This window comes from Mercenaria mercenaria, chromosome 18 (assembly GCF_021730395.1).
Source record: "Mercenaria mercenaria strain notata chromosome 18, MADL_Memer_1, whole genome shotgun sequence".
NCBI lineage: Eukaryota > Metazoa > Mollusca > Bivalvia > Venerida > Veneridae > Mercenaria > Mercenaria mercenaria.
This window is the reverse complement of record NC_069378.1, coordinates 22,205,114-22,222,962: the sequence shown is the minus strand read 5'-3', so window position 1 is coordinate 22,222,962 and position 17,849 is coordinate 22,205,114. Positions and strand designations below refer to the sequence as shown.

The 17,849-nt window shown below is 34.3% G+C and overlaps 1 protein-coding gene across 1 annotated transcript in view; it reads left to right on the top strand.

Annotated features, from left to right (window-relative positions):
• The window catches only part of LOC123539179 (uncharacterized), a 25,503-nt gene extending 7,654 nt beyond the window's left edge, over positions 1-17,849 (top strand). The window contains exons 4-11 of the mRNA XM_053530653.1: positions 10,024-10,214; positions 11,237-11,429; positions 11,638-11,814; positions 12,489-12,621; positions 13,326-13,451; positions 15,654-15,697; positions 17,095-17,160; positions 17,767-17,849. Coding sequence (XP_053386628.1) covers positions 10,024-10,214; positions 11,237-11,429; positions 11,638-11,814; positions 12,489-12,621; positions 13,326-13,451; positions 15,654-15,697; positions 17,095-17,104 — 874 coding nt within the window. The 3' untranslated portion in view covers positions 17,105-17,160; positions 17,767-17,849. The remainder of the gene's footprint in view (positions 1-10,023; positions 10,215-11,236; positions 11,430-11,637; positions 11,815-12,488; positions 12,622-13,325; positions 13,452-15,653; positions 15,698-17,094; positions 17,161-17,766) is intronic.

The window sequence follows — 17,849 nt, the reverse complement described above, 5'->3', positions numbered from 1 at the left end:
CTTGCAGAAAGAAAACACATATACATTAAAAAAATGTCAGTGATGCAATTTTATGCTTTAATGTCGACATAAATTCATTATCAGAGATGTAATCTATACAAATACATTGTACATGTACCAGAAAACATTCACAACGGATTTCACTGGGGATTTCTTAAGTTTGGACGTGACGGGACAGCGACAGTCAGATTTATGTTATCACGCTGTTCCAAAACGTTCTGCTTTATGACAAGAAATCCGAACTTTTACCAGCAATTACCTTATACACAGTAATACAGTACATAATAAATTGATAGTACATGTATATGTTGTATATTGATGCCCGGACTAGGGGTGTAGCGAATACTAGCGATATGCTTAGTCTCACAATACAATACATATCATGTGACAAAATTAAAAAAAAAATAATGTTCCTTCTCTTGGAAAGTACTTGAAATTTTGCTTTAAAGTTAAAGAAATTGTAATAAATGATACATTTGTTTAGTTGCTATCTTCAACAGTGATTGTATGGAAGTTTTCATTCAATGTCGATCTCTACTTTCCACTGTATCGTAAAACAGACCTATGATACGATACGCCAGACTATATATATATATATAATGTATCGTGATACAGTGAATTTCGATATGTCATAAATTACACCCTTAGCCCGGACCTCTAGACCTTAATGTATTTATTGTGTGAAGTTGTGCATTTCCGTTTTGCTAAATGAACATGTACTATGATCCATAAGACATAACGTGATGAAAAACAAAAAACTTAAAATATCATAAAAAATGAAGTTTAAAGGTAATATTAAGCATGTTATACTAAGCTTACTTATAGAAGTAACACATACCTGGATACCAGCTGCTAGTTACTCTGGTTGTTGGGAAATTTTATATTAAATCAGACGATAAATAGAACAGTAGGTTTTTATAGTCCCCTACAGGTGGAACACCGGAGTGGATTATAGGAATGATGCCTATTAGAGCGCAATAAGTAGATATGCATGTACTTGACTTATGCTTATAGGTCAAAGGTCAGTGTCACTATTGAAGGTCAAGAAAAATTTGTTTCTGCTGATGGATTATCTAGTGCTACACAAAAATGTTCCCCATGATGAGACAGTGTGTCAATGCTTGATCTATGCTTGTCAGTTAAAGGTCAAGGTCACTGTTCAAGATCAAGTAAAAATTTGTTTCTGCTACATTAATTGCATCAAAGGACATTTTTAGTACTACACAGAAATGTTCCCCATGATTATGCTATATGTCGCGCACATGACCCATTGTTGTCGGCCATAGGTCAAAGTCATTATTGAAAGTCAGGTAAAAAAATTTTCACCGGTATGGGACTTATGTATTGCCACGGCTATACTCGGTCACTTGTTCATACAGACCTGGGGTCTCAAGTGTTTTATTTCAGACATTTTTCATCAACTAAAATGTTTTGTTTCTTTAAATCTCTTGTTTGATATTATTGCTATATCAGATGCACATATTATCTTCATATTCTGGTCGGATGATTTTTCAAAGTTATTGTCCTTTGATTACATAACATAGTATACAAAAGTTCCATTTCCTGGAATTCATCAATCTTTTATCGAAGATTTACTCCGAAGAGGAAATGTGCATATTTCTTGATGTTCCAACTTCCAGCCAGATGATTTTTCACTGACTTATTGCCCTTTGGTAATTCAACTTAGTTTACTATAGTACCATTTCTTGTCCAGAGTATTCCTCAGCAACCACTGGCTGGAATTTATAGTAGCTTTATAGGAAGCTTCACTGCCAAGAGGAAATGCGCGTTCGAGTCAGATGATTCACTGAGTTACTGCCCTTTGATAATTCAACTTTAGTACACTATAGTACCATTTTTTGTCCTGGACTGGAATCCATAGAAACTTCATCGGAAGTTGCATATTATCTTCATGTTTTGGTCGAATGATTATCACTGAGTTACTGCCCTTTGATTGTTCAACTTTAATGAACTATAGCGCCATTCTAGTCAGGATATTTCTTGGCAACAAAAGGTGGTGCACATTTTTAGCTCATCTGAGCACAAAGTGCTCAAATGTGAGCTTTTGTGATCGCTCTGTGTCCGTCATCGTCCGTCTGTCTGTCAGTCGTCCGTTGTCAACAATTTGACTGTTAACACTCTAGAGGTCACAATTTTGGCCAAATCTTAATGAAATTTGGTCAGAATGTTACCCTCAATAAAATCTTGGATGAGTTTGATATTGGGTCATATGGGGTCAAAAACTAGGTCATCAGGTCAAATCTAAGATAAAGCTTGTTAACACTCTAGAGGTCACAATTTTGGTCCAATCTTAGTGAAATTTAGTCAGAATGTTACTCTCAATAAAATCTTGGAAGAGTTCAATATTGGGTCATCTTGGGTCAAAAACTAGGTCACTAGGTCAGATCAAAGGAAAAGCTTTTTAACACTCTAGAGGTCACAATTTTGGCCCAATCTTAATGAAACTTAGTCAGAATGTTACCCTCAAAATAATCTTGGACGAGTTCGATATTGGGTCATCTGGGGTCAAAAACTAGGTCACCAGGTCAAATCAAAGGAAAAGCTTGTTAACACTCCAGAGGTCACAATTTTGTTCCAATCTTAATGAAACTTAGTCAAAATGATACCCTCAATAAATTTTGGACGAGTTCAATATTGGGTCATCTGGGGTCAAAAACCAGGTCACCAGGTCAAATCAAAGGAAAAGCTTGTTAACACTGTAGAGGCCACATGTATGACCATATCTTAATGAAACTTGGTCAGAATGTTGATCCTGATGATCTATTGGTCAAGTTCAAATCTGGGTCAGGTGGGGTCAAAAACTAGGTCATATCAAAGGAAAAGCTTGTTAACACTCTAGATGCCACATTTATGACTGTATCTTCATGAAACTTAGTCATATTGTTAAACTTGATGATCTTTAGGTCTAGTTCGAATCTGTGTCATGTCACTTCAAAAACCAGGTCACCGGGTCAAATCAAAGGAAAAACTAGTTAACACTTTAGAGACCACATTTATGACCATATCTTAATGAAAACTTGGTCAGAATGTTAATCTTGATGATCTTTAGGTCAATAGGTCAGGTGAGCAATACAGGGCCTTCATGGCCGTCATGTATCTTCATCTTATGGTGGGCTAATATTCCAGTGAGGTTCTAATATTTTATTAATTCAACATGAGTATTTTTAAAGCTATATCTGCCCAGTCAGCGGATTCCACTTTTTAGCTCACCAGAGCACGAAGTGCTCAAGGTAAGCTGTTGTGACCAGTCATTGTCCGGCTGCGTTCGTCATGCGACATTCATCATCCGTCAACATTTACCTTGTTAACACTCTAGAGGCCACATCTGTCACCCAGTCTTATGAAACTTTGTCAGAAAGTTTGTCTTGAAGATCTCTTGGTCAGGTTCGAAACTGGGTCATGTATGGTCAAAAACTAAGTCAGTAGGCCAGATCAAAGGAAAATCTTGTAAACACTCAAGAGTCCACAGTTTAAGTTGGAAATTCATGAGAATTGTTTAAAGTGTTTGTCTTGATGTCCTCTAGGTCAAGTTCAAATCTGGGTCAGGTGGGATCAAAAACTAGGTCACCCGGTCAAATCAAAGGAAAAGCTTGTTAACACTCTAGAGGCCACAGTTGTAACCCAACCTTTATGAATCATGGTTAGAATGTTTGTATAGATGATCTCTAGGTAAAGTTTGAAACTGTGTCAGTTAGGATCAAAAAACAGTTTAGCAGGCCAGATCAAAGGAAAATCTTGTTAACCTCCATAGTTTAAGTTTGAAACTCATAAGAATTGGTCAGCATGTTTGTCTTGGTCAAGTTCGAATCTGGGTCATGTGGGTTTTAAAACTAGGTCACCCGGTCAAATCAAAGGAAAAGCTTGTTAAAACTCTAGAGGCCACAGTTGTAACCCAATCATCATGAAACTTTGTCAAAGTGTTTGTCTTGATGATTTATAGGTCAAGTATGAATCTGGGTCATGTGAGGTCAAAAACTAGGTCAGAAGGCCAGATCAACTGTGGTGAGTGATATAGGGCCATCATGGTCCTCTTGTTTCTTTTAATATGCAATAATCTTATTTTGGTGAGCATCCATTGGGTTTACCATTATTTTCTTGTTATTCTATGCCTTTTATTCTCGGTAAAAAATGAAAAAGACAATCAAACAGACATGAACTCATCTTTTAGACGTATGTAACATTGCATTAAGTTGATATTCATGCGGATACTTTCATCGGTTTATGGCTTTTATCGTTTTGCTAACATGCAGATTAGAAAAAAAAAATTGTCTAGTCAAATACGGAATATATAATTGATCCAATACAGTAATATATTGGACAGTCACGTGGTACAAATGTGATTCGCTGAGAAAAATATGTATTCAATGATATGTGTATATTCTAGATGCAAATTTATAATTAAAATTCAAAATCTCACTGTTTTGAGAAAGAGAAATTTTAAAATATAATCTTCCATTATATTTCATGTCTTCTATTTAAGCCCGCCGCATTCAGCACTTTTAGTGCTTTGATTACATAATGTATGCACAATAACTGTAACATGGAGGATGTTCGCGACCGAGCGGTTATGGACTTCCATAGAGAAACAGCATTGGTGTTTCTTTTCTCTGAACACAATATTTTCCTATGGTGGCTGATTTAGGCCACACCAAATTAAAAAGTTGTTCATCGGATTTGCCGCTCGTATATTTTCAGAAACACAAAAAAAAATATATATTTTTTTTTGACTTGTGCTCGCCCCGTTGAAAAAATTCAAGGCAATTTTTTTTGGTGCGCTACTTTTTATGGACGTAACAGTGTACTGATTGTTCTTTAATGAAATTTAATCACAATCAATACATTTCGTCTATAATATAGGAAGACACTTCGATTTAGTTGCATTAAAGTTATTTCCCCTTATGCGGTTACGCCATTTTCTTCCAATGTTTACCAAATTGATTTGATACTAAAATCGGACTTATTTCATTGAAAAGTGGATGAAAACACACACTAATTTATTTGATAATGTACATTTTTTTGGTAAGGGTACATACATATTGATGCATGGCACTTTTCTGTTTTCTGTTTTTCCTGTCAAAATGATCAGCATTTTTATACGAAAGTGGGTGGGGTATGGAATTTACATTATGAGTTGTGTTCAGACCAATTTAAAGCTTCAAACTTTTCAGTCCTCGAGTAGAATAATGTTAATGCACGTTAATCACCATTTCAGACCTTAATTAAAACTTTGTTGCAACACATTTAATCTGTTAAGAAAGTTTAAAGTTAGAACAAGAGGGAGCTGGCCGTAAGACAGCATGCTCGACTTTTTTCAGTGCCTGACTCTGAATTGGAGCTTTGCCAGTAAAAGGGGCATAACATTCAATAGCTTTGAAAGTAACAGAGATATTGGATGTTATATGAAACTTTAACTAAAATATCTAAGTTAAAAAGTGGCATAACTCTGTCTAAAATAATTAAAATGGATTGTTTCTCCCGGTGTAGACTTTTGCATTGTTGTATATTACATATTTTCTATTAGCATTTTCAAACGCATACATTATTTGACTATACTGTACTGCGTGCCAATGTTATTACCTTTTTCCATGAGTTCGCTTTGTTGTGCGTCTGCAGGTCAAAATGTACCCATGTTTTCTCATATCCCTTGTGAATTACTTCTAATGTAAAAGGGCTATACATTCCATTTTAAGGTTTTTATTAGTTAGTCGAGAGCCAAAACAAGACAAATATATTTCTTCGCTCTTCGCTCGCTCCTGATTTTCTCAAAAGCAAAAACAAATATTTAAATTATTTTTTCGCTCGCCACCTCTATTTTTCAGAAAAAAAATCCGATGAACAACTTTTCAATTTGGTGTGGCCTTATGATATGTTGGTTTTTAGCTTTGGCATACGCCTGGCTTATGTTGGACATTTTTGTCGTTCTGAGGCGCGCAGTCAACACGTAATGGTGAGATAAAAATATTTTCATCTTGTAGTCTTGACACGCGCACATCATCGTGCAATCGCGTTTTCACCATCGTACCATCGTTGTTTCATCATCGTACCATCGCGTTTTCGTCATCGTACCATCGTGCATCGCGGTTTAGGATTCAATAAAATGTCACGATTGTCCAAACGGAACACCGTAGATCATGGATACTTTACGTTTTTTTTTCCTGAACATGTTCTTAGTTTTCACGAAAATTAATCTGCAAGAAGAAAATGTACAATTGTGAAAGCTTCAAGTAGACATAACGATTGTGTGAATGTGTAGAAAATGTGGCGAACTTTAACATACCGAATTTTATTGTGTCGTTGTTATGTGCTTGCCAACGCAAGACACTTAAACATTTGATTTCGTCTTGGCGTGCATACAATATTTGCAGATGACGTTCGCGCTAGCTTACATTTAATGTTTTGTTCTATTGCGTTGAGTTGTGTGATATTTTTCCGCTATGGCATAAGTCCCAATACGAAAGAACAAAAATGCCAAAATTGCTCACAATAATAAAATGTCCTAAAGCACCCGCCATACTTTCAATTTCTTTCAAAATATCAACTTATATTGTTCGTCGCTGACATCTGAGCTTGACCTATATATGAGGTTTTTTTTTTAGCTCACCTGAAGTTTTTCTGATCGCTCGATGTCCGGCGTCTGTCGTCTGTCGTCTGTCTGTCGTCTGTCAACATTTAGCTTGTGTATGCGATAGAGGCTGTATTTTTCAATTAATCTTCATGAATTTTGGTCAAAATGATAACCTTGATGAAATCTAGGCCGAGTTCGAAAATGGGTCATCTGGGGTCAAAAACTAGGTCACTAAATCAAATCAAAGAAAAACCTTGTGTATGCGATAGAGGCTGTATTTTTCAATTAATCTTCATGAATTTTATTCAGAATAATAATCTTGATAAAATCTAGGCCGAGTATGAAAATTGGTATTCTAGGGTCATAAACTAGGTCCCTAGGTCAAATCAAAGAAAAACCTTGTGTATGCGATAGAGGCTGTATTTTTTAATTAATCTTCATGAATTTTGGTCAGAATAATTATCTTGATAAAATCTAGGCCAAGTTTGAAAATGGGTTATCTGGGGTGAAAAACTAGGTCACTAGATCAAATCAAAGAAAAACCTTGTGTATGCTATAGAGGCTGTATTTTTTAATTAATCTTCATGAATTTTGGTCAGAATGATTGCCTTGATGAAATCTAGGTCAGATTGTAATATGGGTTATATGGGATTAAAAAATAGGTCACTAGGTCAAATCAAAGGAAAAGATTGTATATGCGATAGAGGCTGTATTTTTCAATTGATCTTCATAAAATATGGTCAGAATGATTGCATTGATAAAATCTAGGTCAGATTTGAATATGGGTCATCTGGGGTCAAAAATTAGGTCACTAGATCAAATCAAAGAAAACCGTTTTCAATGCGATAGAGGCTATATTTTTCAATTGATCTTCCTGAAATTAAGTCAGAATGATTGACTTGATGAAATCTAGGTGAAGTTTGATTATGGATTGTCTTGGGTCAAAAAGTAGGTCACTAGGTCAAATCATAGAAAACCCTTCTGTATGCAATAGAGGCTGTATTTTTCAATTGATCTTCATGAAATTTAGTCAGAATGATTGCCTTGATGAAATCTAGATCAAGTTCGAATATGGATTATCTGGGTTCAGAAAGTAGGTCACTAGGTTAAATCAAAGACAAACCTTGTGTATGCGATAGAGGCTATTTTTTCAACTGATCTTCATGAAATTTTCTCAGAATGATAGCCTTGATGAAATCGAGGTCAAGTTCGAATATGGGTCATCTGGGGTCAGAAACTTGGTCACTAGGTCAAATCAAAGAAAATACTTATTTATACTCAAGATTTTTGCTCCAATTTTGATGATAATTGGTCAGAATATTTTTTTCCATGAAATCGTTAGGTCAAACATGTTTACACTGTTATGGTATGTTTCTCAGGTGAGCGACCTAGGGCCATCTTGGCCCTCTTGTGTAATCTGACTTACTAACACAGTGTCATATTTTGTATGCTAAATATCCAACGATACCTATAAATAAAGCAGCTAAATGAATGCAAAATGAATAGTTTCAGTTTTATACAAAATAGATTTGGACCCCCGTCCTGATGAATTCTGCTTTACATTATCTTTATAGTTCTTTAAAATTTATACAGTATTCGCTTAGAACTGCACTTTCAGAGGTTTTACAGTATTTTCTATTATCATTTTCTACCTTTTCAGTAAATTTGTTTTCATGGCGTTTCATTTCCATTCAACAGATAGTTTACAGTACATTTTTGCTTGCTGTAAATGCCTCAGAGTAAGATTTATTGTCAGCATGTTAGGCAAATAATAATGGGCTCTGGAATTTGCACTGCAAGAATATCTTTAATAGAACATATTTTTCAGCAGTGCAAATATTTTTTCACACGTTTTCCAAACACGGTCATATCTAATACGTAAGATAATAAAACTCAGATAAGCTTTGAGGGAATCGAACCAATGGCAACCATGTCAAGTTTGTATGTTAGGTGATATAGGTGATTAGATACTTGCATACTTACCGTTTGAGATTCAAACCGCTTCAGTCAGATGGCTGCATTTAAACTGTAATCTGTGATGCTACATTTACTGTGTAAAACAATATTTACATTAACAAGCACACCTATAACGAAGGATACTCTATATTTTAAAGTTCAGTCATTGCTTAATATACAGTGATGAACTATCTTTTAGTCTTCTACCTTTCTAGTATTAGCTTCATTATATATTTATTATCTTGATCTATTATTTTTACCTTTACAGTGAAGACAGGTAAACTACTGTGAACAAATATAATTTAATTTGCTAGATATTAGATATTGTGCGCATTATTTCACAAAAATCAATAAAGAATATGTAGGTGAAATACTAATCGCTCTCACAATAGTATTTTAAATCATTGAATGTATTCAAAAACATGATTTATAAAAAAAAGTCTGATTCATTTTCGTATCTTAGACTTTACTGTGAATTAGCATCATAGGTTAATTCATAAGAGCTTCAAGTTTCAAGTGTATAGGTCTTTATTAACTTAAAAAAATGCTCAGCTTTTACATTTAAAAAAAGAGGTGCAACAACACATAATAATACATATTCAGACAACTTAAATAAGTAAAGTCATGTAAGGACAACACATTCATTTTAACAAGTAACTTACATGCACTGATAAAAATGAAAGTTCAGTTGCGAAAACTTCCCATTTGGGAAACTTGATAATGGCTAATGGCTAGCCATTTATTTGCATTCCATTCGCGAAGCAAACTCGCCAATTTTACTTGACATGTTTCTTTTGAAAGGCCCGGTAAATAAGAATAAACATATATCATTAAATAAAATACATCATCGTGCCGAAAGATTTTTCTAAATTTTCTATCGTTCAAAATTCGTTTAAATAAATGAAAGGGTAAAGAGAATGTGTTTGTTCCAAGTGTGCTTTGTTGCTGTGGCAGTATATCGAAATCGATTTTAAATCGTGTTTTTCTTTCCAAAATGTAAAAACGTGGAACTTCAATTTTACCTGAATTATTAGAAGACAATTATTGTGTTCTATAAATCTTTCAGATAATTATGTGCTATATTTGTAAATGTGTTAAAGGTTTAGCAGAAAATCACGACACCATAAAACGTGTTTATTATATTACTAACGATTGTCATTTAATTTATATATTCCAAAAGCTCCGGAAAAGAACTCCGGTTTTCATGTAAAACAATTCTTTCTTTCTACATGGTTTGGTGATATTCGAATTTGCTTTTACAAAATATGGAGTATATTGTTAAAGGCGTAACTTTGTGTGTGCTTTTCTTTTTCAGATATATTTGTTCAGCAGATCTATAAAAAAATAACATCATAAATAGAATAGTTTCAAAGTAGTTTTGTTATCATTACCGTAATGAATCTTTTTTAATAAAAAAAAAGAGATACACATTTCCTGAAGACTTCTACAAACTTTTATCTTCAAACTTATTTGTGTTGCAGGAAAGGAAGCATCATAACAATTGTCAATTCAGAAATAACGAAAAAGGAAATTGAAGACGATGATAAAAATATTACTGAGGTCCTACAGATGATAGTGGATAATGCTAACAAAAGTGCATCAAAGCTAAACACAACAGAAGGTCTAATTAAAAACTCAACTGATTTTGTGGAGAAGTTACAAGGCCAAGTCAGTAAGTGAAAACTTTATTTGTATAAGAAGCTGTAACATTGCAAACTTTAAAGTGCAAACTATTATAATGGTATTATTTAATTTCTTGTTAAAATGATAGGTAAAATCTAAGAACATTAATGTATTCCTGATAATGCTGTTAGATTCATTTATTTTTCCTGTGTAGTTCTGTTGATTATAAATTTTAAAGTAGGTAGGTCAACAATTTCTTTTACTGCAATAGACTAATTTTAACACCATTGGACACCAGGTGTGTATTAATGCTGGGTTAATGTTAAATATTTTTGGCAGTATTTGAAAGGTTGCATTATTAAACATGAAAGTGATACATAAATGAAGAACACTACTGCAATACTAAGTATTTGGGGTTTTCTCAGTTAAAACAGAAATCGCCTCTCGCCGCATTTCATATTGAGCAAAACCAACGCAAATGCACGTACATGTGCGACATTATGTGCTTCGGAAAGACCTTGTCGCTCGCCAGTTCATGTCTCTAGAGCACCTTTTCTACAGTTCTTCGTCTCCTTTGGTCAACAGCCACTTTCTTGAAAATAAATCTAACAGGTTCATCCGGGTCAAGATATTTTACAACAAATAACATTCTTCAGATTGCTTTAAGTTTATCTTTCTTGTTAGGACTTAACAAAGTGTATTCAATAAATGGAACAAAAGCAAATAAATAATGTGCTCCTTTGGCTTAATCTTTCATTATTTTCTTGATGCGTAACATCAAAACTATTCATGTTTTGACGTTACACTAGCTGATTGCACCGTTGTGCTTAAGGTCAGAGCGATGTGTCCAAAAAGGCATGTTGAGCGAGTTTCCTGAATACAGATGCTTGACATGTCCGGCAAACATAGCCTAACTGTTTTTGAATTGACAATCGGGTTCTTTTATCAACGTGTCTGGCGTAGAGCACGGATAATTACCTATATTAAAATAGTTCAGAAAAGTAAAGTAGTGTATGAAGTAAATTTTCCCGAATTTTTATTTGCTATGGCAAACTACTTTATATATTTCAGGTGCATACAAGGCTGCGTTAGACAAAGATCCGTGTGCTATGGAGTATAATGTGTGTCCGTTGTCATACTATTACACATGCAAACACGATACAGGTGATGGCGTGTGCATGCACGAGTGCGACAAAGAACCCGGATTTTGTGGGGAAAATGGGCAGTGTTTTTACGACATTGCAAGTAGTGTAAAGGCTTGCAGGTATGATCTGGTTTTAATTTTATATACTGAACAATATTTTAAGAGTTACAATTCTTACCATGACTATTTTTTTTTCTTAGCCTTGCATGTATACCAAAACAACATATAAATCAAAAGTGGGACTGCTACTTAATACAAGAAAAGTGACACAAATCAACTCTTTAATTGATGGATATGACATTCAGCACTGCTTATGTTTCTGTTACAGATGTAAAAGTACCTCGTTTCATGTGTATCACGGGGACCGTTGTGAAGAATCCACGGCGACCAAAGAGTTCGTGTTAGCGGTATCTCTCGGAGCTGGCGGCGGAATCATACTAATATTGTTCTTGATAATCATCTGTATGTGCGCTAGAAGACGAGCAAACTCGAAAAATAATCTCAGGTGGGAATTCAAATATTCTTTCTTTGATATTCCAGTACAAACACATGATTCTTTTTATTATATGTTCTAAAAATAACCTTAATTAGATTGGCCGAAACTGCTCATCATCTTTCAAAATATATTTCATGTTTAATGGTTAGTGGGTTTTCCCCATTAAACATCATTTTCTAAAAATAGAATTACAATATGAACAGTGGGAAAAATCAAGTGTTACCATAAAACAGTTATTGACTCTTGAGCCATTTGATATAATGTGATATTCACCGGAAGAGGGCAATATCGACCTCTTCCGGTGAATATCACATCAATAGCCGAGGTCAATATTGCCCTCTTTCGGTGAATATCACATCATGTCCAATGGTTCATTTTGCATTAGAAGGATAAAAACGCAACCTGGATAAAAATGACTTTTAATCAATTCTGTAACTGATATGAAAGAAACAAATCATTTCTTAGCGCGACATATGACAGTTTTGGTTTAAGAATCTGTTACGCTTCTGAAGAAAGCAAATCGAAAAAATTATCTACCTGTATGTCTTACTGAGGCAAAAATATGTTTTGATATATAAAGGAGCATTTGCCTTTACATGGTAAAATATGAATATTGTAGTTTGTTATAGTGATAACAGGGAAACACAGACTGATTGTCTTGGTCTTATTGTTTCGGTTTTCAGTGGGTATGGAGAATCAGAATGGGAGTTACCAGCAAATGAAGTAGCACTAAAAGACCTCAGCTTTAGATCCGGTGCTGATAAAACCGGACCTCTGTACGGAAGATATCACCGCCAGCCGGGGCATATCAACCAGGTGCGTATAGAATATATATCAGTAGAGCGGACGCCATGTTCTGGTAGTAACACTGTCTGAACACGAACTTCGGAACGTGCGTTCGAGCCTCTGCTCCTCTAACTAGAATTAGCATTGAGATGAGAGTCCTGTGTTTGGGTGTTTAACACCTGGAATGCTAAAAATCAGGAAAGCTTCTAGAATTGGTGCGTCTTCTGTATCTTGCACTGACCTCCATCTAAATATTACTAACACTATTCTGTAAGAGTCGCCCATATGGGTTTTCGATGGCGACTATAAATAATCTTACAAACAAGCAAAAAATATCTGTGAACCTCTGATGATATTACTGGAACAGTCGATTTCTTAGAAGGGAGTCACATATTACGAGACGTGCATATGTGACAATCAGTAGAAACCTGATATATAAATTTTGTTGCATTCTGGATTTTTTATAAACGTTTACTCTGCCTTTTTAAACCGAACTGCATGCTTCCTGAAGGCAAACAGACCAGGGGTCAGCTTGAATTGGTGATTTATTCCCTAAGTCCTTATACGCTGAACGTGAATGAGTTGGCATTGTTTTATAAAATGAAATACAAGACTTTAATTAGAAAAGTTATATCTCCTGTAGATAATCAAAGGTAACCAATAACATAAAATTTGAAATATTAACAAAAAAAACATATATTAGCAGTTTTCAAACTTGTCACGCCTTATTTCAGGCATACGAACCGGTTTTCACTGGAAGTGGTCGTGGCGGACCGTCAGTGTATCTTCCGGGAGACAATGACCAGGGTTCGAGTTCAAACACCGCACAGTATTATTCTACAATAGATCCTGCAGCAGACGTAAGTAAAAAAGACGTTATTACGGCTCTTTGTGACCAATACCTATCATAGGTTCAAAAGGACTTTCGGCTAATAAAGGCTTTTATTCTCTATATTTAGCGGCAATGAATGTTTTCTGATTCAACTGCTTTTGCATGAGGTTTGGTCAAGTGGCTTTGTTTGCATTTGTTGGATCAAATATAAAGCAAACTGTTCATAAACATTCTTGATTTATTTGATAAATCTGGTCAATAAACAAAACGTCAATAAAACATCTGTTACTGCTTCTGACTATATGAACTTGCCCCTAAATAAACAGACAGTTTTAAATATGGAGTTTAAGAATGCTTGAACTTAATAACTTTAGAATAGTTTGGATATTCATTTCATTTTTTCAAACACACACATGTCCTACTCTTTCACAGAATGCTATATCAAATCTTTACATATTTTCTTTAGATCATTTATTGATTTTCTAATGAAAAACAGTTTAGTAAAATTAAATAACGGAGCGCAGCGAGGTAAATTTAATACTAGTAACTTGATTTATTAGAAACACAGTAAATAATCTATAATCTAGTGAGCATTAGCAACCAGCATATCAATACTACATGATCAACTTAAATGATTCACTGAAAAGAAAATGAGTCACCTGGCGCGGAGTCAAAAATTAAAAAAATCTGGTTAAGACTACTTTCATTGTCGAGAGTTAGAAAACGAAGAAAGAAGTTTAATTATGGGTAGAATGCACTTTAGCGGTCCCCGAAAGTTTACAATGCGCATGCGTAGCAAGTTGGAGATGTAGGGTAAAGCGGGTGTATGGGGGCGGTAGCCCCCAAACATCTTCATCTCAAATTTTTTTTTACCCATTTTAATTTTAAATATTTAAGACATTATTAAGGTACTATTATTATAGGGACCGCTAAAGTGCATGTGCTCCTAATATAAAGCAAGGTTAATGAAATACTGCTATTTGCTCTTGTTTGACCTTTGCTTTTCACTGTCAGTGTGTTTACAGTTCTACTTTTAAGGTAGTTCTGCACGTTCGGAATTTAAAATTGTAAACAACGTTAGAATTAAAATAGGATGTGTTTAAAACTAAAAGACATATGGAGAAAATTTGGTAAATAGAAAAAAAATGGCCACGTTCTTGAATCATACCTAGACTAATTGAAAATTTTGGACCTTAAGCAAGTTTATATAATGGAAGCCTGTGGGAAAATCACAATTCTGAAATAAAAAAAAAAATAGCTTTTATTGAAACTTCTTAAAGTTATTAACTAACGTATTATTTATTATATGGTCAAATAAAATGCATAGATTCATGTGTTTATTTTCGCTATGTTTGCCCATGATGAAACAGATCCAAATATTTCAAGCGGATTTTAAAACATTGTTATTTCATGGACCAACAATTTTAACATATATGTTAACTGTAGAGTTATTGTGACATTGTCGGCTTTATAACTTCACACAAGATTTGCAAATACTTTATAGGTTAATTTTCGATTCCAACGGTTGAATCCAGGTTTTATTCTAATATTATCAGGATAAATGACATTACGCTATTACTTCCGGTTTACCAGATGCACAGAACTACCTTAACTGATATTTTCAACATTGATAAAGTGCTAGTCATAACCTCTATATAATACAATGTACGCAACAGAACTTTTTCTTCCTTTTCTTTGCAAAATTAAGTATTTAATAATAATATTATGGTTCAACAAGATTATGGTTCAGAAACATATCTTATAGTCTCATTTTAAAAGATTCATGGTAGTATATATATTTTTATATACTAGCAATTAATTGATATAATTAATATCCTGAAGTTAAATGTTTTGACAATGACAGTGATTTGCATTGGTGTAACATCAGTGGCTAAGTGGCTTAGGTCACTGACTTCAAATCACTTGCCGCTCGGCGATGTGGGTTCGAACCCTCACTTAGGGTGTAGCATTTTGCATGTGAAGAAGCCATTCTGCTGGGTAACGGACGGTTGCTGGTTCTACCCAAGTGCCTTCCCATACCTGAAACAATGTCGTAGGGTAACGCTGTCTGTATCTCGACCACCAAAAGCTGAAAAAAAATCGCCATATGACTTAAATTGTGTCAATGAGACTCTAAACCGAACACAGAAAGGTAAATGCATAGGTCACAAGACTGCGTTGTACAAATGTATTACTGGATCTAAAGCTCTTAAAGACTTTTTAATTTTAGTCTGAAGCAAAAGAAAGTAGTCGAACTCAAACTGTTTCCGCAAGGTAAATTACGGCTTGCTTGGTTGAAAGTAGATGGGTTGTTTGACTATGCTGTTGCCACAGCTTCTGTTGTCTCTCCTGCTTCTGCTGCCTTTGCTGTTCCTGCTGCATTTTCTGCTTCTTCTGCCTTTACTGCAGGTGTTGCTGCTGCTACAAGCTTTATTTTGCTGAATTATTTAAAAGCGTGCATTTTGTACTGTCATTTAACAAGTGTGTTTTTTGTTCGCCGTATGTCAGGTAAAAAGAGTAACAGACAGATATATGTCGCAATAGGTGTAAGGAAGTGCAATATATGTCACTGAATGTGAATAACATATCGAGGGTTGGTATGTAGCGTGTGAAAACTGACTCTTGCATGCAGCAATCTATGTAAAATGACATACATTTCTTGATTAGTTTAACATATAATATGTCTCACATGATATGGCATTCCTTTATTTGACGTACGTTACGTTTGGCAATATAACGTTAAATGAATACATACCATTAATAATCAAATTTACTCTACCAGATGTAGAAAAAAATTCTTTAAAATAGATTGATATATAAATAGTGGCATTGTAGTGCTACATTGCTTTAATATATTTATCTTCCAAATCAATTGTGTAGCTTACATTTTGACTGATACAATTAAATGTACGAATTACTGAAAAGATAAATATCTTTTATTTTTCTCGGAATTATTTAATACCTAGGCGGCAGTTTTCAGCAGTCATAGGGTATACCCCCTGATATTATAAGCCAGACTGAAAGAAACTTCTTATATAAATGAAAAATATACATTATTGTCACGATCGGATATATACGTGTAACATGTATTATCCTGTCACTTGCAGTATTTTCGACCCGATATCAGGGTGCCGTATATCTTTCTTGATATACCGTCAGTTGATCATGTGACCAGTGATATACGGTCAGTTGATCATGTGACCTTATGATCGATATTGTTGTCATAAGAAATTTTGCAACGAAACCATCATCATTGTGTTGGAAATGTCCGAACTAAGAAAATGAGTGGTCAAATAATGAGTTTTTATTAAAAAACGAAGAAGTTATTGCGATTTTGCCGGTAATCACGTCATTATATAAGTGACGTCATTACTAATATGACGTCATTAAAGCGGTTGTCGCACACTTATTTTTGTAAAATAAATTGCCAAATATTGGAAAATGAAGTAATGACAAGATAAATAGAATAATAGGTTAGTGCCTAAGATGGAGAAAGTTTATCTGGCTCGGCTCCGGACGTTATCAGGTTCGCCTTCGGCTCACCCGATAACCTCCTCCACCTCGCCAGATAAACGTTCTCATCTACGGCACTAACCTATTATTCTCTATTTCCATAATATGACATGCACAAAATAATTAAGATGTTACAGAAAGGTCTTTGTTTATTCCAGTATTCCATAAAACGACCTCATGTGTCATCCCAGCCTAGTGACGTTTACAACAGTATATATTTCGATGTAAGTACTGACTTTCGAATTATAGTCATATATATTTTACTTCTAACAAATTTCCGGGTTTTCTGATCTAACATACGCAGTTTCGTTTGAATGTATTAAAAGGAACACATTTTGTCAGCTGAAAGAAAAACAAGATTTTACCAAAAGGAAATACTTATTTACAATGAAATTTTATGAATCAAAGCTTTGAAAAACTTGATAGTGCGGAAATATTTTTAGACGTGCAGGGAAACTTGTATTTTGTATATATCGTATTAATACTTTTATTTCGCGAATCTGGAATAGTACAATTGCATTCTAATAGAACATATTTCGTCCTTACCTAATATGTTGCTTAGGTCCTCGGTTTATGAATAATATATTTTTCCATTCTTCCAGTCTTCATCTCGGTGCCATTCAACTATCACAGATTTTTCATTCTAAAATAATATATATATTTCTATTCTAACATTATACAGTGTGTTCGTTCTATATACATTATTAATTTAATAGAATACATATTTTTCTTCTAATAGAGTTTATATTTCTATACAAACGGAATTCTATATTTCTATTCAAGCAGAAAATATTTCTTTCCTAATAGAATATATCTATCTTTTCTAACAGAATACAACAGAATCACCTGGTGATACACCAAGACCTCTGATAACTGACATGAAGACAACATTGTGAATATGCATGTTAAAACA